The 25513-nt window shown below is 38.8% G+C and overlaps 1 protein-coding gene across 4 annotated transcripts; it reads right to left on the bottom strand.

Annotated features, from left to right (window-relative positions):
* Positions 1-2325: 2325 nt before the first annotated feature.
* On the bottom strand, positions 2326-24607 carry LOC122972321. Of its 4 annotated transcripts, none has more exons than XM_044339309.1 (11): positions 24201-24607; positions 11574-11687; positions 9276-9472; positions 8972-9092; positions 8746-8851; positions 7849-7936; positions 7616-7746; positions 7244-7442; positions 6219-6315; positions 6010-6088; positions 2326-3459 (listed from the first exon to the last, which is right to left on the bottom strand). In XM_044339309.1, exons 3-11 carry the CDS (start codon positions 9373-9375, stop codon positions 2461-2463), a joined length of 1920 nt encoding a protein of 639 aa, XP_044195244.1. In that variant the 5' UTR covers positions 9376-9472; positions 11574-11687; positions 24201-24607; the 3' UTR covers positions 2326-2460. The 4 variants fall into 4 exon arrangements, with proteins under 4 accessions (XP_044195244.1, XP_044195267.1, XP_044195258.1 ...); XM_044339332.1 differs by having other exon boundaries at positions 8758-8851; XM_044339323.1 differs by having other exon boundaries at positions 8746-8845.
* Between the last annotated feature and the right edge of the window lie 906 nt (positions 24608-25513).

Below are 25513 nucleotides of genomic sequence, written 5' to 3'. Positions count from 1 at the left end.
TAACCAGACATGTTGCTCCGGCAGACAGAGAATGGCTCCCTCTCTGTTTGTAAGTCCAAAGGTAAAAACATGTCAATCAATATTTCCCAAAGCTCGTTTGGATCTGCCCATTTCTTAGAGATAGGCTGAGGTATATCAATGCTCTGGATGACAGTGGAATAAAACCAAAAAAACATTCACAAAGTCCTAACTGGTAGCTTAATCATAACTGATCACACAGGTTGTAGAGCACAGCAGTGAGTCAGGTAGGTAGGCAGTAAGTATGCTGATGTCAATAATCCTCACCTAGCAACAGTGATGCTCCTAGTTACCTCCCCCTGCACTGGTAAATCTGATGGGAATGAAGCATAGACTATTTACGCACTCAACTCATTCCTCCAGAGCTCATTTCACTTTCCATGCAAACAAGAAACCCCAATGGGCCATAAAGTAAGCACATAGTGAGGAAGTCTGAGGTGCCAGCAGACATTTGTGTAATATCAGGATTGTGTATTTTAGTTTATGAGGCAAGCAAAATATTTGGTAGATTCAATAACTTTTTTCCAAATAGGGGGTTGATAAACATGTTTATATTTTATTTTCATGTCTATCAAAAAAAGATTATATAGGTTACATCAACAAAGTTGCCTCTTTTCAGTATTATGTTCTGAAAAGAATTAACCAAAAAAAAAAAAAATGAATGAAAAGAATATGAAATGTAAAACATGGGAAGAAAAACTACAACTTTATAATAAATCTTTATTTTTGTAATGTATTTCATGGAAATTTCATGACTTATTAGAAAACTGCATATATTTTAGATAGTACATCAATGTATACAGTATATAAAGAAAAGAAGAGTAACATGGCAAGTGACTTGCAAATACAATTGAAAAAAAGGTATATGTCTTAATATAGTTTCCATTGTGCATCATTTTTAATGTAGCTGCCATAGAAATATAAATTATTATCATGCTGAACTGATACTGATGAACTGAGCAACAAACAACAGACAATACTAGTGAATGTATCCTGTGGAGTTTTGACCACAAGTGATGTTCTAGAGTGATATTTGGATGTTTTACAAACACAGGATATATAAAGCACACTGACATAAAAGGCAAAGTGGCAATGAAGCAAAAAAAGACGAAAAGAAGAAGGTTAAAAATAAAAGCTTTGGAAATGTTATATGAGGTAGGAAATACATTCAATAGGCTTTCAGGACAAACACAGTCTTTTTAAGTGAGGAATGCTGAATATAAATAAACCTGTTACAATGAAAACTGTTTACAACTCCATTGTAAAAACATAAAATACTCACTATAAGAATGCATCAAACATTTAAAAAGTCTACTCTCTGAGGCTTTAACTAAAAGAACAAATAACACCAAATAAACAGAAAAATGTTAAATAAATTTTGTTTTTAGGTTCCGTATTATACAGTGTAGGTTTCAGCATCAGATACAATCATTTTATTTCTATTAGCTAATGGTTATACTGGCCACTGACAAGGTTGATATTTGTCAGAAGTCAACATTTCAGTTAAAGGACCAGTGCGTAGAATTTAGTTGCATCTAGCGGTGAGGTTGCAGATTGCAACCAACTGAATACCCCTCCCCTTCCGAGCATGTAGGAGAACCTACGGTGGCCACCAAACTTTTTAGGGCCTGAGCCCCAAAGGAGCGAAGGCCCTATTGTATTTCATGTGTTTCTTTGTTTGTTTCTTTATTATTACGCCACTTGAGCCCTAAATTTGACCCTCTAAACATGCTTGAAAACTCGGCAAATTTGGCACGCACATCAGGTCTGGTGAAAAATTTAATAAAATGTAAAAATTAACCCTCAAAGTGCCAAAATGTGCTCTCTAGCGCCACCTGTGTAACTTCAAACTTTAATAGATGGCTTATGACACTGTGCTGAAAAAAAGTTGTTAAAAACTTTGTAATAACTCGAACGGTTTGGATTTTATAAGCCCTGAAAGTTTCAGTGCCACATTACATCAAATGTACCCCTTACAATGTAAAACAATGGGGGAGACATAGACTTTGTGTCAAACAGAGGCTTCTGACATCTAAACTATAAGTCTGACCACTTTCAAACCTGTATCAATGGATTTGCCGGAATATCCTACTAGAATTTGATTTTTAATGTAAGATTTGGCCAAAGTAATGGGATTTATGAGGTACTCTAAAATCCTCCTCTCCAACTGCTCCTCGTTATGTCACTCCCTCAGTGCTGTGACACATTTTGCAATACACACTCATTATACAATCACAGGAGGAGCAAGAAAATACTTTAAAACTCACACTCTGATATCTCAAAAACAGTAAAAGATAGAAAAACCATGTAAATTCAAGATTTGTAGGTCAAAGTCTCGTGACAATCAAACTTTGACTAGGTCATGTGGGTTAAAAGTCTGTACGTTTCTAAAAAGGGCCTGTTCAAAGCTGCTTGCAGCTTTAATTAGATTTCTGTCTGTTTTTAGTTCTGTTCCTGTGTCACTGGCATATATCCATCTCCAGAGGGCTCCACTGACCTGGACATTTGAGCAATCCTCCCCAGCATGTGACATGGTTGCTGAGCTGGACTCAAACCTGGCCCAGAGAAGCTAAAAGGCAGTGGTGCAAGAAAGGGCAGGGAGCAGGGTAAAGCACTAGAGAGTGAAGGAGGAAACAGGAAGCTTGTAGATTCAGTGGACTTGTCAATGTCCTCCAAGCTCTCCTCTTGACTCACCTGCTCCTCACCCCCGCTGCTAATGCCTGAATCCAGGCTAAAGAGCTCATTGCTGTCAGTCTGCAGCTTCTGAACACGTTCGTAATCGGAACAAATCTGGATGGACCCTTTGCTAAAAATACCTCCACCACTGATGTTACCAAATAACTTCCGAAAATCTACATCTTTTCCATTCTCTTCTTCCCTCTCCTCCTTTCCTTGTGGCTCCTCATCATGACTATCAGTCACATTGATGCTATCTGCCTCCAGGCTCTCTTGACTGACCTCTTCTCCGCTGCACACACCTGAATCTAGACTCTGGAGCCTGCCGCGTTCAACCTGGAGCTTCTCAACCTTATTATAGTCTAAAATGACTTGCATCATCTCCCTGTTGCTGCTGCCTTTGGAAAGCAACTGCAGGATCTCCATTTCTTTCCCTCTTCCTTCTATATTCCTATCCTGTTCTGTGGTTTTAGCTTCACCTTGACTACCAACAGGCCCATAAGGTGTATCAGCAGGGCAGGGCTCCAGATTCCCTGCAGTGAGCGAGGTGACGGGAGGAGGAGGATCCAGGTGGGAGTAACTGGGGTTGGAGAAGCTGGAATTGGTGGAATCGTGGCTGCTTTCGCTTTTCATCTTCTCTTGCAGTGCCATCTCTGGTCCGTAGGGTGCAACACCATCCACATTGCAGGTTAACTCAACTGAGACGAATTCAACTGGTTTCAAGAAGGATTGAAATTCGTTGGTGAAGTGAGGGCTCAGCCAGCTCTGGAGGATAGAGGGTCAAAGGTTGAGGAGTGAGAGGAGGAATTGGAAAGGTTGAAAATACAGAATAAATGAAATCTGCACTAGACTATGAGTTGATCTTCCATTCTGTAAATAGGCATATACGGAGTGTTTATGGTGTTTTTGTTTTCATCCATCACTCCTACAATGACACAGATGAAACCTTTTGGATCAAGTAATATGTCAGCAGAAAAGTAATATGTCTGTCACTTGACTGATGAGTAATTTTTTCTGTCTGGTTTCAGAGCCTATGTGGGCTGTAAACTTGCTGTTTCATGTCATGTTGTTGTTCTTTCTTTCTTTAAAGCTGCACTAATCAATATTATTATATTGCCAATGGATCAAATGAGTATAGGTAATATGAAAGGGGTTGCTGATAGTGACAAAGCCACAGAAAATGATGATACAACTCTGCAGTTCCTCTCAGCTTTTTCAGCATCTTTCAGCTCATTGTTGTGGTTGGTGGGCCGGCAAATTTAGGGTAGCGAGCAACTGTTCTCATTTAAAAAAAAAAAAAGCTTTGATTAACCCACTGTAAGCTACCTTCCCAGCACCAAACAGCTGACAGACAAAGTTTGCAACTAGCTGGTGAACAAAGGTAAACATCCAGTATTTAAAGAGACAGATATTTTTTCTGTGCTTGGTGGACACCAAAATAGAGCAAAAAGAAAAGTGAATATTGGACTTAAATGCGTATGGTGGCCAGAAACACTACCCCATATACAGAGACTGTCCTTCTAAGAAAAACAACACAATAGGTCGTAATGTCAGTCGCCAAAAATGACCTATAGTTATGTTTTACTGACAGATGCCATCTAGCAGCCACAGTAAATATGACTGTGAGAAGAGACGCAGTTCAGGTGATGTCTGTATAAGGTGACAAATTTCTATATTTTATAGAAATTATATTTTCTATATTTTATTTCTACATTTGGATGGCTGGTTAGATCCTAACTTGCAAAGAGTGGACTTTTTTGCAGGAGACCGCTGTTCACTTCCTGCTTCCTAACGCAAGTGTCTCATTTCCAATCGCTAGTCGGGACAGTTTTTTAAAAAACGTAACTACGATTGTCGTGGTGTTTACTGTTGCCATAACAATGAAGGTTTCCTAACTTTAAGTAAGTAGTAACTTTAATACACACCACATTTCAATTGATCATTTTAACCCAAACCATGATCTTTCCCTAAACCTAACCAAGTGGTTTTTGTGCCTAAACCTCACCAAACCTTAATCACAGAATTGTCACATCATAAAACATCATTATATTTTAACAGTGATTTGTCCAATGATGTTGTCCTGGCGATTACTGCTGATAGGGGCACCAGACTAGAAAACGTTCCTATTCTGGAGTGCATGGTCCAACAACCTATGTGGTCGTTTAATTTGGAGGACTTGTTGCATATACATGCCAAACATGTAGATAGACAATTATCTGGTAACACATTCACCATAAAAATAACATCAATGCTGTGTTTAGAGCTTGTTCTGCTGCCCCAAGTGGCAAAAAGTATTTAGTGCAGCTTTAATATGCTGTGCAATCTTGTAACACTTTTTATGGTGCACAATAAACAATTTTAGAGGGAAGCAAATACAGTGGAAAGTAATCACAGTTACGGTGATCAACCGCTTATATTGATCGAAAAGCTCAGGACAGAATCATTCCAATACAAACGCTGTTTAAATAATTTGCATATGGTAATCAAGTAGTCTGCTTACAGTGTTCATTTTTGGTCTGTTCATACATGACAACATAAGGAAAAAATGTGGGTGTCTCACGACCACTGCTTATCTCTCTCTCTCTCTATCTCTTTCTCATGTCTTTTTTAAAATGAGTCAGGAAGACGACATCAAAACCTAACTTTACTTTTAACATTAACAAACGAAATGTCATCCTCTCTTCCTAGTAATGTTTTTGTCCTCCCTTACGGCAAGTTTGCAGCCCTAATCAGTCTGATCACCAGCTGTGGTTGGCCACCACAGCATCACAAGTTGCGTTTCTCCACCCCCACCCCTGCAGCCTAAATGCACAACTCGTCTGCTTCCAGCTGGCTACCTGAGGCTGGTGCTGCGTGTGCAGTGAAATCATGATGGGAAAAGAAAGTCTCTCAATGAAAAACGTAGTTTCATTGAAGCTTATGACAAACTGCCAAAAACGATCCTACGAGATGCAGCAGCAAAACAACAAGCCTTTGAAACAGCTGTGCTGTATTCTGAAACAGTCAATAAAATTCAGTATAATACCGAAGCTGCCCGTTTCATTACTTTATATTCATGTAATAAATATACAAATGTCAATTAGATAGTAATCTGCATAAAAAATAAAGAAAAACAAAAGAATTCAGTTATAATAATCATCCACTTATAGTGATCAATTTGACCCAGACAGACATGATCACTATAAGCAGTTTCCACTGTATTGCAAAACTTTAAACAACTGAAAAAAGCCCCCACTGTAAAAAAGAAAGTAAAGTAAATTCTCTGTCCTTAACAAGATGCAACAAACCCTAAGAACAAAAAAGATTTCAACTTACCTGGAAATTTACATCCTGCAGGAAGGATTTTGCTGGGTTCGGTACGGGTGGACCTCTGATCCTCTTTACCATGTAAATCCTAAAAGACAAAACAATATCATGTTAAAACAGAGTTGTCAATATACTGTTCTTGAACACAGAAAGGTAGAATTGAATACAGTTTAGCATCAAAACTGAATATCTTGGAAAACGACTTTGTGGTTTCTTACCAGGTGGTTCTGTCAGTCTTAAAAAGTACGATGGCCAGAAACAAGGTGAATGCTGCTGCACCTATGACAGTCACACCCAAGCCATTCCAGAAAACACCTGACAAAGACAAGTTAGAGCATGTCATGTTAGCCAAGGGGTAAGCATACTGAATTTATCCCAGTGTGAAGAACAAATATGTTTTCATGCAATTCTCCCAATTCTCTCTTTTTCACATTTGATATTTTGAGCATTTAGTCATCCGTATATAGACGTATATAATGTGCTAAATCTGAAGGGTCATAAGATGGTTAAAGGGATAAGAGAAAAACATTTACTTCTTTTCTACAAAATTTTCACTTATTTTGGGCCTTAAAATATCATTCAAATGAAACAATCTGAGAAGGAAAAATCACTCTCATTAAACTGCCCACCAATCATGTCCACACCAAGGTAATAACCTGTGATTATGAGTCATAGGGAAAACATTGCATCATTGTAGGGGGTCACTAGCCAACAAGGTTGTGAACCTCTGATCTAAAGTAATGATGGGCACAGCCTCTCTAAGGGAACAACCCTACTGGCAGACAAGAATGTCAATATTGGATGATTCTGTAAAACCTTGGATTATGTTCAACGAATAATATCTGCAACATTGCAACTACAATGTATGGGTAAGGTTAGGGATTTGCCATTGGCTATGGCAAATAAGTTATGGTCATTGTTAGGCAACTAAAACACAGGTAAGGTTACAGTAAATAAAAAGCAAAGGCTAATTGCAGGTCTGTCACAAGACATACACTCTGATATCTTTCTTGTAAGTCTGGCATACAACAAACCCAACAGCTCCTGACCTCCACACCTTTACTTTCCACCTTATTACATGGAGCACAAGGGGCAAAAATTAAAAATATGTACCATTTCTCTTTGCAGGGTTACAGTTGAACATAGCAGCTGTTGCTTGTCTCTGACTACATTTAAACATTTTTTTTTTTTTTACATTTTTTAACTAAACCAATTAGCTTTGTTTAAATGTGGTAACCTTTACCTGGTGGTTGTGGTTTGGGTTTTCCTATGGGTGAAACCCATGATGCAGTGGGGCTCCAGTCACTCCAGGTTGACTCAAGGCCTTCTTCAACGGGATGCACTCTAACGCGTGCCTCATACGTCTCCCCTTCGATCAGCTCGTCTTCGTCTAGCTCAGCCTCAAAGTCCCAATAATTTTGCTTTTCCAGCATGGCAGCCTCCTGATAGGGTGAAAACAAATACATGGATGTTAAATGTTCATTCACACTGATCTCATGGATCATTTCTACAAATCATTCCAAATTTACTCTCAAAATAATCTCTCCAACACTCATCTCTGACAAATAACATTTATGCATTCACATACTGACACAAACACAAAATATATACACACACTCCATGGCTGATCCTCTTGTTTCCACTGCAGTTGGGAAGCGAAAGATGGGAGATGTCCCTTTATAGCATTGGGTGACCAGGAAATGGTGGTAAAGTTGATTTCTGGTTTTCCTGGAGGATTCAGCTTTACTGCAATATCACAAACACACAGAGAATATTTCTGGTCATCATGAATAGCTCACAAGGTAAGGTCACAAAGAGGCAATATACTGTATTATCCATTGTACTCACTGTGACAAGATGGCTGGTAGACCATGTTCAAACCTGGCCCCGCAGGGTTACACCTCAGATTAAAGAACAACTCATGGAAGGACAGAAACTGAGAAAATTTTGAAAAAAAAAAAAATATTGCTCTTAGAACACATTGATAAGACAACAATACAAAACAAAATAAGATTGAAATTAGTGTTTTACATTCAGTAGTAAAGGTGATAATCTGCTGGACAGTTGCACTTAAGATGCTCTGATTAAGATCCCCAGCTAATAGCCATATATGTAAATGCTGTTGTGCTAGATGAGAAGATTGATATCACTGTTGTGTCTGCATGGTAAATATTGCCTAAGGCTACAGTCAGCTAGCTTAGCATAAAGACTGGAAACTGGGGGAAACAGCTAGCCTCGTTCTGACCAAATATGGAGAAAAATAAGACTACAAACACTTCTATAGGTCACCAATTAACAGGTTATATTTCATTTGTTTAATCTGTACAAAAACCTAAGTGTGAAAATTTAACATGGGGGTTATGTTAGACTATTTCTTGGTCAGAGTCTTGTCATGACCAAGAGAAAAATAACCAGCACATAAGTTTTTTTATAAAGATTAAACAAACAAGATATAATGTGTTACACTTTAAAGAGGTGGATTTTGTTACCTTTGGACAGACCCAGGCTAGCTGTTTTCTCCTGTTTTCAGTCTTTATGCTAAGCTAAGCTAACTGTTTGCTGGCTGTAGTTCCATATTTAACGGACATGTATGAGACTGGAAAAGAAAGCCAATAAGCAAATTTCCTAAAATGTCGAACTATTCCTTCAATATCCAGCGATTCTTTCTTCTCTAAATTGATATGCACCGATATTAGAAATATTTTTAGGAAGGGGGCTACAGTTGTAATAATAATGTTTGGTTACTGAGTTTCTCACTCTGCGATCTTTATCGAAGACCAGGGAGCATTTCTTCAGTGCTGGTGTGGAGACGTCAATGGGCTTCAGGTCACAGGAACTGCTGTATCTATTTCTTAGAGAGAATACATCTAATTTAATTTTGCTGCACTTAAGATCTTATTTGGTTACATATATTTGCTTCTACTGTAAGTACATGACTATCCACTTTTTCCTTTGTAACTGCTGTCCTTACCCCCTTCCTTTAAACACCCTTTCGGCGTGTATTGTGCACATGGTGCCTGCGAGGTCAGACACATCTGTGCTGTTCCACACACAAGTGATGGTACGATTGTAGTCATTGTAGCAGGTGAGATCTGTGAGAAATAATGCAAACAAGAAGCCAAGAGTGTCGTCTGAGAACTGTGACAGTATGTGACTTTATCATTTTCAAGAAATGTTTTTTGTTGTTGTTATTTTGTGTTCAATCTTGTGTAACAAAATATTGTGAAATTAAAGACAATTACAATAATAAATCAAGTTATCAAAACGTTACTAACTGTCATGTTGGCGGGGACAGCCCTCCGTTCTGACGGCACAGACCAGATGCAGAGTGAGCAGCAGAGTTTGAGGCAGAAGGGTTTTCTTCTTTCTCTCCATTTAGTGGGTCATTAGGGTTCTCAAAGCTGTCAGACTGGGAGATGTGGTGTGATACTTGCTTCAAGGTGTAACTCACTGTTTCCTCCTTCTTCTCATCCTGCACAGATGAAAAGATGCAGCTGCTGACAAGTGGCAGAGGCCTATGGCACATATGATGCTCTACTTTGTGGTATTTGGCAGTTTATTTGTGCATGGGGTCACACACACGCACACACCCAAAAAAACCTGACCACAAACACATGAAGAAACAGTTGTGATATCAACAGGTGATCGAAAAACAGAAATACAAATGTTTCAGATTCTATTCTGGTTCCACTTACACAGTTTGGACAAAACACCTGTTTGACCAGGTTTTTTTTTTGCAAAATGTAAAAAATACCCAACCAGCAATAATTTGATACTTTGTAATGAAATTCCCTGTTAACTCAGGTTTTAAAGGTCATGAACAGCCCCACATTTAATTTTATCTCTTCAATTTTTGTGTTTTATCTAATTTATCTTTGTTTTATAAATGTGAAATAAAGAAAACAAACTGATTGATTGATTGATTTAAATTATCCCAATGGGCTTTAGCGTCCTGCTCAACAACCGGCCCAGTATCAGTAGCAGTTACCTCTATATTGGATGACTCTGCACATCATTATTTATGTCAAATGCCAACATTCAACACCAACTGAGGAAGTAGTGTGCCCTTTATGCAGCAAGGCAGAAAGTAAGGGTGTATTGGCATGTACAAGTAAAAGTCAGACACATGGTCTGACTTTTATGCAGGACACTGGAGTTTGTGTCCCATCACAGACCTGCTATTAACAATCAAATCTTTATTAACTGTAACTACAATTCTTTCCTAACCTTAACCAAGAGTTTTAGTCATCTAATCTTAAACATTTTGCCAAAACAATGATCTTTCCCTGATTTAGCTGCCATGCACAGATATTGTAAGAAGCGAGAATTTTAAAAATGTGGTCAGTGAATGTAATTTGGTGGTTTTGCAGAATTGGCCGATATCTACATTCTTGTCTGGTGATAGGATTACTCTTCCATCTAGATTTTGACACAGGATGCCTTCACAAGACAGGGCCACAGGAGGACCCAGTTTAGTTCATTCATTATATTATTATTTAGGGGTAACTTAAACCTTAATTAAAGATGTAGTGAAACTGGAGCTTCTCGGACCCCTAATTATTTGGGGCAGTTGTAAAGACCACAAGATATGGCTGAAAGCTCCGAAAGCCAGTTTGTCAACTTTTAAGATTATTTTGCTACTGAATATTTACATTTTTTTTAATGTAATTACAAGATTTTTGTTTTTAGGGGGTTATACCATCACTGGAGGGACATAAAGCTGTGTCACCAGCTCTAAGTTCCTTTAAAATGAACATGAATTGTCAAGTTTTGAGGCGAATCTTTCCACCTTGACATTCTATTTAAGTCCTGCGAAAGTGGAACTTCATTTAAATTTTTCTTTTGAACCATGTCTCACTGTTATGTCACAGTGACATTCAATATTTAAGTTCTCTAATTCAAAGTCAGAATCAAGTTTGTCTTCCTGCTCATGCCCAGCTACTGCAGTGTTGTTGACTCGTGCTCGTGCCGATGTTTTAAACCAACATGGATACTTGTTCCTTTAGGGTCTGTGGTGCCAGGAATCAGAATAGTGATAGTGTAAGAGGGATCGTATTAATGATGCAGTATTGGTGTTGGACTTTATTGTGACATCTTGACATCTTTGTAGCTGTTAGTGATTTAATGTCCTATTTCTCATAATGTCAAATTAATTCTAGTCAAATAGTAGTCAAATAAACTACTACTAAAAAAGCGTTACTGACAGCAGTACTGCCAGTTAGTACATGAATAGTCCCACTGTTAATAAACCACAAACAACCTGATTCATTAGATGTGGGTGTTGAGCTCTGCAAACCAAATAACTTATGGTGAAACTGAACAACCTTCAATAAAACATCTTTGATAATCTGGCTTATATATAGTTCATTCAGTCATCTTACTAACTTTTCATAATACCCCCACATTTAAGCAGAGCAGCTGTTTGCCTGTCAGGTATGACATCCTCTTTTAATCACCTGATGACACTTAGTGATATGTATTCCACTTCTTACAAGTTAGACATCAACAGACCTAATATAGGAAATAAACATAAAAAATATGAGCTTAATATAGGCTTATCTTTAGTGTCTTACCTGTTGGTGAAGCTGCACAGGATCTGCTTCAAAGCGCTGGTTTCAGTCCATTTCCATCTTGTGAAAGAGCGTCAGACATAAAGTTTTTCCTCTCAGGAAATGAGAAACCGTCACCTTGCAAAGAGAGAAGATTGTAGATAATGTTTGCTTTCTATAAAGGTCACTACTGAGAAACTTGATCACGAGTCAAGATCAGCTTTTCGTGTCTTTTCGGTTTTAATCCGCCCCAACTCCTAACCACCACCCCTACACCTTGCAAGGTGTGAAAACTGAAGTAATTTTCACTTTTTTTTTTGTGGCTTAACACTTCAGAGCAGTTTCTTCCTCTGTCTTCCTTTGACTAATAAAAACTGCTCATTCTAATAGCAATACTTGTGGTGCACCTTTTTCTATTAGTATTAATCTAATACTAAAGCAAAAAATACACAACACTGTCCTAATGCATGTGGATACTAGTTAACTCACCTTGATGCTATAGTTTTTATCCCCCATACAGGTTAATTGTTTATCTTCATTTACCTCCCCACAGCCTGTCATTTTATATCATAAATTTGATATGTCTCTTCTCTTTTTTTGCACATTTGCCCTTTTGTGGCAAACCGTCATTTGATACATATTGAAAAGTGAACCACATTGACATTTAAACTCTGGTGTAAACAGGATGAAAAATAGATGAATGTGTGCATGTTCTTTAAGCCTGTGTTTCAGGTAGAATTTGTGGTATGGTTATCCCACTGTCAGACGACCCAAACACCCACAACCCCACATACAGAAACTAACTTTTACTCTGCACAGCAACAACAACAGTGCAATGTCCTATATTCTTTTTCACACTGTTATACTTTTTTAAACATTTTATATTCATAAAAAATGTCTGTTTAAGCAAGCTTCCCTTTTTTTGCAGTATGTGCAGTATGCACATAACAAACAAAATATATCATGTATTTTTTCATTTCCATGAATAGGGGAAGGAACAGGTTCTTGCTGACTCCCCGGTCAAATGTTTACGTGGTTTAATAAAGGTCAGAGTGTTTTTTCTAAGAACGAAATGTTCCATTATTCTACGCTTCCTGTCAAGCACACCTCCTGTTCGTAAAACAACTTCAATCAGATTTTAGTTCATGACCTCAGAAATGATGATCATTTTACTCATCTTAACCATAAAAGATGTAAAAAGCTGTAGTGGTCGTTCCCACATCTGTGCTTTATAAGAAACAGTTAATGATAGCAGTAATCAGGAAGAACACATACAGTGCTGCTTGAAAGTTTGTGAACCCTTTAGAATTTTCTCTATTTCTGCATAAGTATGACCTAAATATAATATGACCCACACATCCTAAAACTAGATAAAGGGAATCTAATTAAACAAATGAGACAAAAACACTAAACTTTTTCATTTATTTATTGAGGAAAATTATCCAATCTTACATATTTGTGTGGGGCAAAAGTATAAATCCTTGCTTTCAGTAACTGGTGTGACCCCCTTTTGCAGCAATAACTTCAACCAGACGTTTTCAGTAACTGTTTTATCAGCCCTGCACATTGGCTTGGAGGAATTTTAGCCCTTTCCTTATTACAGAACGGTCTCAACTCGCGGATGTTGGTGGGCTTCTTCGCATGAAATGCCCACTTCAGGTCCTCCCACAGCATGTGCACTTTGACTCGGCCATTTCAAAACATTAACTTTCTTCTGCTCTAACCATTCTTTGGTAGAGTGATCTGTTTGTTTAGGGTCGTTGTCTTGCTGCATGACCCATTTTCTGTTGAGCTTCAGTTCACAGATGGATACCTTGACATTTTCCTGTAGAATTTGCTGGTACAACTCAGAACTTGTAGCTCCATCAATGACTGCAAGCTGTCCTGGTTCAGAGGCAGCAAAGCAGCCCAAACCATGATACTACTACCTTGTTTCACAGATGGGATAAGGTTCTTATGCTGGAATGCAATGTTTGCTCATTGCCAAACATAACGCTTGTCATTCAAGCTCAAAAGTTCAATTTTGGTCTCATCCAATTGCTTTCTTATCCACGTGGTCTTGAGCAAACCATAGACAGCAGCAATGTTCTTTTTGGAGATAAGTGGAAGAGAGAAGTAGTTTTTCCTTGCAACTTTGCCATGCACACCACTGATGTTCAGTGTTCTCCTGATGGTTTGCACATTGACTGTAGCCACTGCAAGAGAGACCTTTAGTTTCCTAGATGTTACGCTGGAGTCGCTTGTGGCCTCCCAGACTATTACACATCTTGATCTTGTTGTGATCTTTGTTGGTCAACCACTCCTGCGGAGGGTAACAGTGGTGTTGGATGTCCTCCATTTGTACACGATCTGCCTGACAGTCGACTGGTGGAGTCCAAACTATTTAGAAATGGTTTGAGTTTGATAGTGAAGAGATTTCTCTTTAAATAAGGCAGTGCCTCCCAGACTCACACTTGAGTAACATTGGGTCATTTTTCTCAATAAATAAACATGTGTAAGGTTTTTGTCTCATTTGGTTATTTAATGTTTCTTTATCTAGTTTTAGGACTTGTATGGAAATCTAATCATGTTTTAAGTCATATTTATGCAGAAGTAGAGATAATTCTAAAGGTTTCACAAACTGTCAAGCAGCACTGTATGTATCACTCACACCTCTACTATTTCTGAATGTCTAAAAAACAAGTTCTCACTCGTTGAAAAAAAGGTGAGAAAAAGGTGGTTGAACTGCAAGATCCTCTTAAAGTCATAGTATGCCATTCTAAGTATCACATTCATACTGCTCTGTGGTTTAAACCTAGTGTAGAATAGTAGTATCAGTGACAAATTTTTGTTGTTTGTAGTTTCTGTAACATATGATTCAGGATATCAAAGCACATATGAAAAGGACTGAGAGATTTGTCAATGGATGCCTGAGAAGGTTATATGGTTTCTGACCTAACAAGATCACAAACCTGAAATTGTACAGAAATAAACATAAGCAAAAACATCATCACTAAAATAAGGCAGAAGCTTCAAATAGAGGCAGATTTCATCCCAAAGACTGCTTTAAGATAGACTCTTCCAGTCAAAAGTAAACCTGGGAGACCAAAAATGACCGGATGTAGAACTATGATAGATGATCTAGCCAAGAGGAACTTAAATGACAGGTCTGTCTTAAATAGTCATGTGCCCATATGAACACTGAAACAGGTTTTTTTTTCTTGTTGTAATCATTCCTCCTGCTCATACTGACCATTAGTAGATCCCCTCCAAATGTGTTTACAATGTAAGTGATAGGGTACAAAATCCACAGCCATCATCTTGAGCAGAAAATGTATTTGAAAGTTTATCTGAAGCTAATATGAGGCTTCAGCCTTATGAGTTAGTCACAGTTACAGTTACAATTTAAAGCGTATTTTCCCTTTCAGCTGCAGTGGAAGGACAGTAACAAAAAGAGATAATGTGGCTCTAAAAAGACAGTAACTTTGAAAGATATTGACTTCATTTGACTAATTTGGATGACTGAAGCCTCATATTAGCTTCAAGTAAGGAGAGTTGGGGATTTTGTCCCCCATCACTTACATTGTAAGTGCAGTATGAGGGGATCTTTTAATGGCCAGTATGAACAGGAGGAATGATTACAGCAAGAAAATCTTGTGTAGATGTACATTTAGGCACCTGACTGTTGTTTTAGGACAGACTTGAAAAACTGTGAAGCTATCCTTTAACTTGGGGTGAGGCACAACATGTTGCCAAGAACAGTGAGGCTCATTGTCGCCTTAGGTCTCACAAGAGACAAAGTAGATTGCATAACTCCACCTCATTAATAATAAATGTAATGAGATTACACTGATCTGATGACAAAAACGTATCTACAGTCTACTTACATTTGCTTTGTGTTACACCAACCTGATAATTGTAATCCACTACTACTCCTCAGTTTGGGCAACAGGGATTTTACTTTGAATATTCTATACAACTTGAATTATATGTAATACGTAGGTGCATTAACTGTAAAAATAGAAAGATCAAACTACCCTCCAAGCTGAGCCCCCCGAACCCTACACACACACACACACACACACACACACACACACACACACACACACACACACACACACACACACACACACACACACACACACACCCCTCCCTGTTCTCTCACCTACCAACATTCACACTCTTATCTCTCCCCCGTTTCTGCACATGACTTTTGCACTATTACCATGTTTATGATGCCATTTGCACATATCTAATACATATACTTCATATATATACTACCTCATATTTAATAATAATAATAATAAGTTTGTACATATGTTGATATTTTTCTTAGTTTTACTATATTATATTACTATATATTTACTATATTGTGTCCCACTATGTGTATTTACTGTGTTTATTTTATGCCATGTATGTCCCTATGTGCAGAATTGCACAATTTCTCTAAAACAGCTAACGTTAACCCAAGTGCACACAGCAACTCTGGGCTTCAAACCGGTTCCAGTGCAAACCAAAGGGTGACGTCATGCCTCACTACATCCATCTTTAGCTATATACAGTCTATTCTAAAGTGGCAGATCCCTGTTTGAGGACACTTTCTGTGCTCTGATTTTGAATGCTAATTTGCAGGTGGATACGGCTCGTAAGCTCAACATTATTGGACTGACAAGACTGGTTCAGTGTAAAATTAGTAGTGTGCAATCGCTGCTGACTTCTGCATCTGATTCTTCTGCTTTTCATATCTTTTAAGTCTGACTCAGTATATGACTCATTTCCAATACTAGCCGCAGTTCACTGGTATTTAAGTCAAGTCTTCCAGGCTAAAGCCATTAGATCATGTCTGAAGTCATTAGATAATGACAGATCAGTCATATGACCTGACGTAAGAAAGTTCAACTTTATTTAATAACTTGATATTCCAAAATCCCTGCCAATAGAAACTCTGTCCTCAGCTGCTGTACTGTCCACCAACTCTCCCAACTGATGCTCTGAACTTATCCAGCATTTCCCAAATGAACGTGGGAAATTCAAGCGACTCAGTTCAGTCAACCACATCTCACAATGAGCCATTATCAGTGGTTCATTGTGTGTGAGATGTGGCTGGGGAAGCTGTCTGGGGAAGCAGCACTGGTCACAATCACATGAACAAATCAAGATCTTTTTCGAGTCTCTCTTTATCAGCCGCCGTCTGCTCGACAGTCAACCTCCTTCTCACCCCTTTCTTAAAGGACTTTTATTGGTCTGCTTATATCGGTCTTCTTTTGACATTTGGACTTCCCCTAACCTGCTCCAACAGTGAAATGAAACAGCTGACACTCTTCTCTCTCTTTTTTTTTTTCTCTTTCGTCTTTCTTCTTTGTTTCACAGAGACACAAGTGCAGAAAAACCCCCACAAACTACACACGTACATAAAACACACACAAACCACTTCCTAACCATCTTATTTTCCCAGCAAGCTACTGTTGTTTCCACTAAGAAAAGAAAATCAAGTCACTTGTATCCACCACATCTGTTCTTTCTTCCTTGCACTCTCACATACAGAATTTTCTTCATGATACTAGTGTAAAGACTACTAATGTCACAGCCTCTATGAGATGCCATACAGGCAGGCATGAAACAACCTATCTCAGTCTTGTTAGCATGCTAGCTGAGGTAGCTAGTTTCTCATGTGGTGAGAACATTTCAGTCAACTCCTTTTTTTAGAGTAGAACATGCAGTACAACAGTGTGGGAAATAAAGGCCATTCAGGATGTTCCATTTTTGATTAAATATTATGATTCAGGGTTTATTGTGCACAAGATGTCATTACTCATCCTTTTACAAATGAACCTCTGCTGAAATAAGGGATTGTCCAATGTTTTTGTCACTCAAGCCTTGCTATGGTCAAATACAGCCTGTAGCAGGTTGCAGTGCTTGTATCAATTAGAGTAAATTAACCTTAGTTGTTGTTTTTTGAAACACTTAACCTTGAACAACCCTATTTAGCATTCATAAGCAGTATATAAACATTTAATGAATAGTCGATAACATGCTATAAGCAGATATCAGGGCATTTTTAAGTGTTCATTAATGTACAGTATTTGTCAGCAATTATAACTTCTCTGACGAAGACAGATTTTATATCATTACAACTGTATTTTACTGTATCATCATTCATTATAATGGTTTATACATCAACCTCCACTAATGGGTGCCAACAAGAGGAGTGCTTATTGCTGACAGATTTATTAAGGAACATTTATATCTGCTTACAACTACATTATAGTTTACTATAAACCATGTATTGACTGAACTGATTGTAAATGCCAAACGGGTGAATTAAATTAAAGTGTTACCTTGTTTGGTAGGGGATTTTTGACTCAACTGTCGCAAAATGAGTTGGCTGTGGTTGCTTACAGAAACATATTTTTCCTTTTTTTTTTTCAGTGTGTAAACAACTGTGAAGAGGAAGTATGGGTATTACACATTAACTTGATGTTGCATCTCTCCTGCTATAAGATAAGACAGGTAGACAGTGGCAAACTGGCTCCATTTAACTGATTCATGGAAAAAAAAATCAATGAGATAGCCATTGTTGGTTACGGACCATTGTTACTGCACTTTAATATGGTGCATAATGCTAGATGGCGCCGCACAATCTCAATATTAATAATAGTAATGATTTACTTCAATTGAATATAGAATATACATAACAGACAATTGTAATAAAGTTATAACCGGATGATGGTGGGAGAGAGAGATTAGCATGACCCGCAGCAGCATCATGTAGCATGTAGGAGTTAGAAGCATAATCTGAAACAGCAGCACCAGCATGACTGATCAGCAGAGTGTAGAACCGCAGACCTTGGTGATCCCCTGATTTTTTCTTTCCATAACCACCAGCAGGCATACATTTTTTTTTTTAATGAAATAATGTGATATGTTGTCATGAAACAGAATGGATTACAGTCCTTTTAGTGATAACCTAAACTGTTGTGTAGCGCCATCATCAGGTCAATACTTTTTGTTTGACATCAGCGTTGTCACTGTAAGCATGTTGCTAGAATATAATTCAAAGTTCAGCCTCGCAGAGCAGCTTGTAGACTTCTGTTTGAATTAGGTGAACAGATGCTTTAATAGGCTAAAAAATAGATGTAAGACTATTGATGTGGCCTTTTCCATACACCATCACTATTACTATTTACTTGGGTCCCTTCTCTCTCTCTCTCTCTCTCTCTGTCCACCCTCCCACACCTCCCACACACTGTTTGATTTTCCCTCTGTCTCTCACTTCCTCCACTTCCTCTCACCATCCAACACATACACCATTTCTCGCTCTCAAACACTCTTTCTGCCCCCACATATCTATGTTTCTCTTTATATTCTTGCTAACATCTCTGTCTTCTTGTAAGAATACTTAGTGTGTATATATGTCAGGATGTCATGGTTTGTCTGAGGGTATTACAAAGCCCAGTTCCTTACTTTGATACAGACACCATGCAAAGGATTTTCATCATTATTCATTATATTATTCATTATGATAGGGCTAAAATGTTCCACAATAATATATCTGTGTGTAGGGACACTGTTCACTAAATTCGGGACTTCTATTACATATCCAAACACCAAACATTTGCTGTCATTGTCATGTCTCATTAGAAGACCATAAGCAAGTAAATGGACCTTGAATTCAGATTATTTTGTCACACGTCATTGTAATGACTTTTCTTGCTTTGAAATAAAAAATGTTTAAATTCAAGTTTTATCAACCACAACTTGCTGTGTCATTATCATCATCATCATCATCATCATCATCATCATCATCATCATCATCATCATCATCATCATCATCATCATCATCGTCACTCACTCACAGATCCAAACTAAAACCATTTCTAATCTGGCCTCAAAGCGCCTCCTGAACAAACCAAACTTGACCCTACCATCCTCTCCATCATCATTATTCACTTTTTGTGCATCATTTCCCATTCATTCATTCATTCATTACTCTGAAAAAGAAGTTTGACCTACATCAAATGGCTCTTGATTAAAAAAATGTCTATAAAAACTTACCTGTCCTGTGTCGTTCAGTGGAGGAACCTTCCCCTTTCGTGACTGTTTCTTATAACTAAAATTCAAAATGATTGATCAGTTGTTTCCACGCCTGTGGACTCATTCAGACTGTGCTCTAAAGCGTCGCTTCAAACACAGGAGCTCTTGTCTCAGGATAGTGACGTGAGAGGTTTCCGGGTAAAGAAAAAAAAAGCTTCGTGGCAACTGTGGTTTCCCTTACAATCATGATAAGCATTCATTTTTGAGAAGTATGAAACAAGAGGTAGATACCCCTCAGAGTTTCCTCTTTTTCTTACTGGCCAGCTTTTTTCACTTGCCGTTTCCATCAAGCTGCCGTTCTTATTCTTGTTCTGTTTTCTCACTTCAGAGTTTCAGTTAGTTGTTGTTTAAAATGTAGTTGTTGTATATATGTATTTAAGTAACAAGTATGGCATAATAGATGTTACTTCATACTGTGTTTGCACATGCGTCATGGCCAAGAAGGCTGCTTTACGCCTTTCCCCCGTCTTTGTCTCAATTCCCTGCTGCTGGAAAGAGTGAGACAAGAATGGTTGTCAGTTATCCCTTCATAGTCCTGGTGCGCCATCCCAGGAGGCGGGCTCGATAGGTGATAGGCACCCTGCCCACGTTAGGCCAACCTCTCCGGGCTTGGACCCGTGGAGAGGGATAGGCTGATGAGGGCCGGACTGCCCACACGGGTCATGTAGACTATCCAGTGAGAGCGGGAGGCAGGGAGGCAAAACTGCACCTCTTGTGCCCAGTTCCTGAATGCACAGCCCCCTTTCGGTGCACTGAACAGCTTTTTGTGTGGTATGGAGAGGGAGCACCTAGCTAGTTGGCTTTGTGAGTGCATTTCCCAAGCTTACCGGCAGACAGGTAAGGACCTCTCCACTGTGGTCTAAGCGCATTCCACATGTGGCGTGGCAGCATCTACAGCCTTGTTCAGTGGGGTGAGTGTCGAGGACATACGCATCGTGGCTTCCTGGTCTACATCTTGTCTGTTCATAAGGTTCTAACTCTTGGACATGATCCTTTGAAGGTCTGTACTCACAGGTGCACAGGTGGTGTGAGTGTCTGTGGTACATCATTATATGCCTGCATTCTCCTTTGATCCGAGATGACTTGGAAAATGGGGCCTGCAGGGTGTTTGCTGTATGACCTATGACCCCTGCAAGGTTGGGCCATGTTTTCACCCAGCTCAGGTCCATTTTAACTGGACTGGGTTGGGCCCCCTACTACTCCACTTAAGTGGCTGGGATTATAAAGTAGTGGGAGGGCCGCAGCAACTAACTTGTAGCCGGTTGGGCTCAGTGAGGCAGGTTGATGACATGTCGTGGCCAGGCGAACATTCAGAGTCTAGTAGAGGGCCGAGCCTGTGTGAGATAGAACAAAGGTTATGATATTGTAACCCTAGTTCTATAAGCACAGGTGGAGCCTTCAACCTGTGGACTCTGCTTCTCCTTCGCTGTCCACTGAAGTGGTTTCAGATAGTGAGCAGCAGTGAGACGCTGCATATATAGTGTGCAAAACACACATAATTGGTAGACGCATCCTGACTGGCTGGTTACATACCTGCAAATTTAAGTGAGCGATTGCATGCATATGATAGGAAGAGAGTGTCCAGTAGAGGGCTCCGCCTGTGCTTACAGAACTGAGGTTATTACATCATAACCTTCGTTATTTGACAATATAAAAAGAGGGTTTGACTGTGACAGCAGCTCTCAAACCTCCATCAGGCGGCAGGATGGCTGAGGGGGCGTGTCCCGCAGGCTATCATCCCACTGCTTCCCACTCTTCTATCCAGACTCTGGCCTCAAATGATGTCACACAAGCAAGGTGGCAGCTCCAAAAAAGGAGATATTTTGGCTTCACTTTTGCATGGAAGTGAAGTGAGGCAAGTGAAGACGTGTCATCCATATTTATATACAGCCAGTGGTCTTGTCTCTTTGGGGTTGGTGCTGTCAGTGTCAGAGCTTCTGTGTGAGACGCTTCAGTTGGTAAATGTGTGTTTTTCAGTCTTATTTTGGGACAGCCCTCGGGGCTCCACTGTAAATGCCCCCTGAAGATGTAATGAAATTGTTCACACCAATTCATTTTGACAGAGCAACAGGCAGTGGGGAAACTCTTAACACTGGACTGCCCAACCAATGGTGTAACTTCACCACTCAGTGAGTGAATCAGTCAGTCAGTGACAGACATCCGGGTTATAGGGCTGGTCAGTGGCCGGTCCAGCGAAAAATGTGTTTTTCCTCTTGTTTCTTCAGTTGGATGTTTGAGCTTCACTGTGTAGAATGATGTCTAAATGAATGATTAATGTCAGTTTGTTTTCACATTAATCTGCTGAAGGGGGAAAGTGTCTCTGTACTCACCTTTAATCTGAGTTCAAGTGGTGTACCTACAGGCAGGATTTTTGACATCACAACTAGTTTGGAGCCAATTGCGGTCCAGTTCACAACTTACACAGGAGGGGCCTCCCGAATACAAACACTGAGAATGGACCTCTCAATAAAGCAGGAGACATCTTGTGTCCAGCAGTTAAACTTTTGAAATGAAAAACATTTGCATTTGTTTATTCTGGGCTTTTCAACATGAGAGAATGAGGCGTTTCACAGATTTATAATGAGGTGATGGGACTTTTTGTGGAAAAACCATATCAGGAACAATATTGGTCAAGACAGAATATTTTATGTCACGTCAGGAGAGGAACTTTAAAATACCCCAGACACACCCTTCAAACTCAAGGACGCTTAATTTCATGCTTCCATTTCTCCTTACTCAAAGGATACATTAGGATTTTTGAGTCTACTTTAAGGAAATAGTTTGAAATGTTGTGAAATATGTTTTTTTCTCTTTCTTGCTGAGAGTTAGATGAAAAGATCAATACCACTCTCATGTTTGTACAGTAAATATTAAGCCGGTTGCCTAGCATAAAGACTGGAAGAAGGGGGACACAGCTGGCCTAGCTGTGTCCAACGGTAACAAGATCTGAAGCATGAGACAGAACATGTCCTTTTCAATACTTAACCAAAGCCATGAGCTTTTCTAACCTTAACCATTGTGGATAAGTAGCCTAAACCTACCATGAAACCCAAACTCCAGTGGCAAAAGTCCAGCACTTTGACCACCTCTCCGTGTGGTACACAGAGAGGAATTGTCCAGGAATTGTTATGTGAGAACATAACAATTCCTGGACTGGAAACAGTCATGATCCACACACTAACTGTGTTTCCTAAATGGCAAACCCATTCAATAGGATACACATATTTTCTTATATAAGAGCAGGGTGGTTTGAGAGCCTCTGTGTGTAGAATTTGAAATTATTTGACTTTGGTGCTCCCTAGTGGTCAATGACACGGTGTCAGACGGCAACAAACACTGCTAATGGTGCCAAACAAAATGTTCAAGTTGCTTTTGCAAAATTAACAGTTACCCTTCACAGCATCAGTCCACAGTAAAAATACCCCCCCCTCCCCCTCCCCCCCCCCCCCAAAAAAAACAAACACTTTTAGCTGTATTAATAATTTGTAATTTGTGTAATAATAAAATGTAATTTAGCTGTTATCCAGACTGACCACCATGAACTGTCATTTATTTAAATAAAGATCACTAAATTAGCTTGTTAAGCTACTGTACACCCATGTTTATAGATAATTTGTTTTCCAGATTTGATTATGTCACACATCATCAGGTAAGCAATTAGCAGCTGGACATTTGTGTTTGTTGTGTATGGAGTAAGCACATCCAAAGTCATTAATTTCTGTGTTTAAATATTCAAATGAAGAAGCACCTCAACCCCATCAAATTCATGCTGGTGCCTAAAAACCCTTAAAGGAAGACAACCGCACAAAGACTTTCTCGTTTCATGAACGTCTTGTTTATTCAAACTGCATTGTGCCGAATCAAAGCCCCGTCCCGTTTGGCCAGTGATGAAGGCGAAAGCTGAAACATTGTGCTTTGATTCAGCACAATGTCTGTCTGAATAAAGAAGAAGTTGATGAAACAAGCAAGTCTGTGTGGGGTCCTCCTCCTTCAGGTGTTTAAAATATTCCATAACACCCTGATTCATATTCACAGTTGCTTTGATTCAACGTTATTTCTTGATATAAAAACTCAGCAAAGCATTTGTTCATCAGTGAGGAGGACACCAGTGAACACAGCCAGAATAACAAACAGAGGATGGCTTTTTATCTAACTGAATGCCATTTGAATTAAAATGCTTTTTCACAACAATAACACCATGAAGTTTTGTGTCATCTGACTCCATACGACAGTTGTACTCTGTGCTTTAAGTAAAATCTCATCAGGCTTTGCTGCCTTCAATCATTCAAGTCATTAAAGTACACATGTTACTAATTGTCTAACATATCATGTCAATCTTGAAATCAGACTTCACTGACATAAAAAGAAATGATTTTTGATATTTTTACAGTTGCTTTAAGAAAATAACATTTTAAGAGTCAACACCAAAACTGGATATATTATATATATATATATATATATATAAAACTGGCAGTGCGGTTCCACTGTAGGTCAATCTATCTCTAACACTGTGCCAGTGAAACTCATGTTTACAGCAAGATAGAAGTAGTAGTTTCCTTATCAGATCAACACACTCACCAGTTAGGGCCAGGACGAGACGGCTACTCCCTCAGGCTCGAACAGCAGAGTAGAAGAGCTCGGTTGACTCCTTTTCATGGTACATCAATAAGAGAGAATAAATAGACAATGGTGACCTTAAGCTTATATCAACTTGAAACAAAAAGAGGAAGGCGAGGGGTTTCATTTCTTCTTTATTTTAAGCCACATGGTTAACATGTTTGCATTTGGGAACAGCTTTGGAAGTTTTTTAACTTAACTTGACACCTTAGAGTTATTTACTGCAGCATATTTACTCTTATTTACTCTAAGTAATAGAGAGTTGTATGTATGTACCTGTATGAGTACCTATGTGTTAATATGTCAAAAAATGTCCAAGCAAGTGGCATCTAGCGGAACGGACTTGGTAGAAATGTAATATAATACTCATAAGTATGTTTTAATTAGTGTATAATCCCTTGAAACTAAGAATCTCTGTATTTTTGTTAGCTTAGAATGAGTCCTTTATATCTACATAAAGAGTGGGTCCTCTTCCACGGAGGCCGCCATGTTGCACCGCCATGTTTCTACAGTAGCCCAGAACGGACAAACCAAACACTGGTTCTAAAGAGGGCCTTTTGTGTTTTTTGTGAGTTTCACGGCCACTGTAGGTTCTCCTACACACGAGGAAAGGGAAGGGGAGGGGTATTCAGTTGGTTGCAATCTGCAACCTTACCACTAAATGCCATTAAATCTTACACACTGGTTCGATAAATTTTTATGCAAGATTATTATTCTGATTTTACATTAAAACAGTCTCAGTCGAAGACTAGCAGACTTTCATGATTTCAGTGTGTAGCTCTTTGTCTGCAGATTTCCACTGTTCACCACAAAAACTATGTAAGATAACAGGATTTTAATTTTAAGAAGAAGCTAAAGTGAATTATGAGAGGTGGAATACTAACATGTTGAGTTACTAATTTGTTAAATATAAAAAGTAATATTATTTGTGACCAACGTTATTGTCTGGGAGCCATTTAAACATTTTAACCATTTCAAATGGGAAATAAAGAGAGAATGAGCTGTCAAAATAGTCCAAGTTAATTGCTATATGACTATTTGATGGATCAAATGTGTATTTGAAATGTATTCAATGTCTAATATTTAAGAGAAGTCTGTAAAAAGTTGTCATTTAAAAACAACAAAAAATGTTGTTACACATTGGGAACACTTTACTGCATTGATACTCCTAAGGCAGTCTGCATCTGTGTCTGCGTCTGCGTGTGTGTGCGTGTGTAACTGTCTAATCAGCATTTTGAATTCTGAGCTCAAAGGTTAAAAAAGTGCAACAGTCA

The sequence above is a fragment of the Thunnus albacares genome, chromosome 3, assembly GCF_914725855.1.
Source record: "Thunnus albacares chromosome 3, fThuAlb1.1, whole genome shotgun sequence".
In the NCBI taxonomy this organism is placed as follows: domain Eukaryota; kingdom Metazoa; phylum Chordata; class Actinopteri; order Scombriformes; family Scombridae; genus Thunnus; species Thunnus albacares.
Note: the sequence above shows the minus strand (reverse complement) of the source record. Positions and strands in the feature narration are given on the sequence as shown.

Coding starts and splice junctions, on each gene's coding strand:
- LOC122972321 (XM_044339309.1), bottom strand. CDS start 9,375: ATGGAGAGAAAGAAGAAAACCCTTCTGCCTCAAACTCTGCTGCTCACT. Junction 9,093..9,275: donor CTGTCCCCGCCAACATGACA/GTTAGTAACGTT, acceptor TATTTCTCACAG/ATCTCACCTGCTACAATGAC. Junction 3,460..6,009: donor TGCAGGATGTAAATTTCCAG/GTAAGTTGAAAT, acceptor TCTATCCTCCAG/AGCTGGCTGAGCCCTCACTT.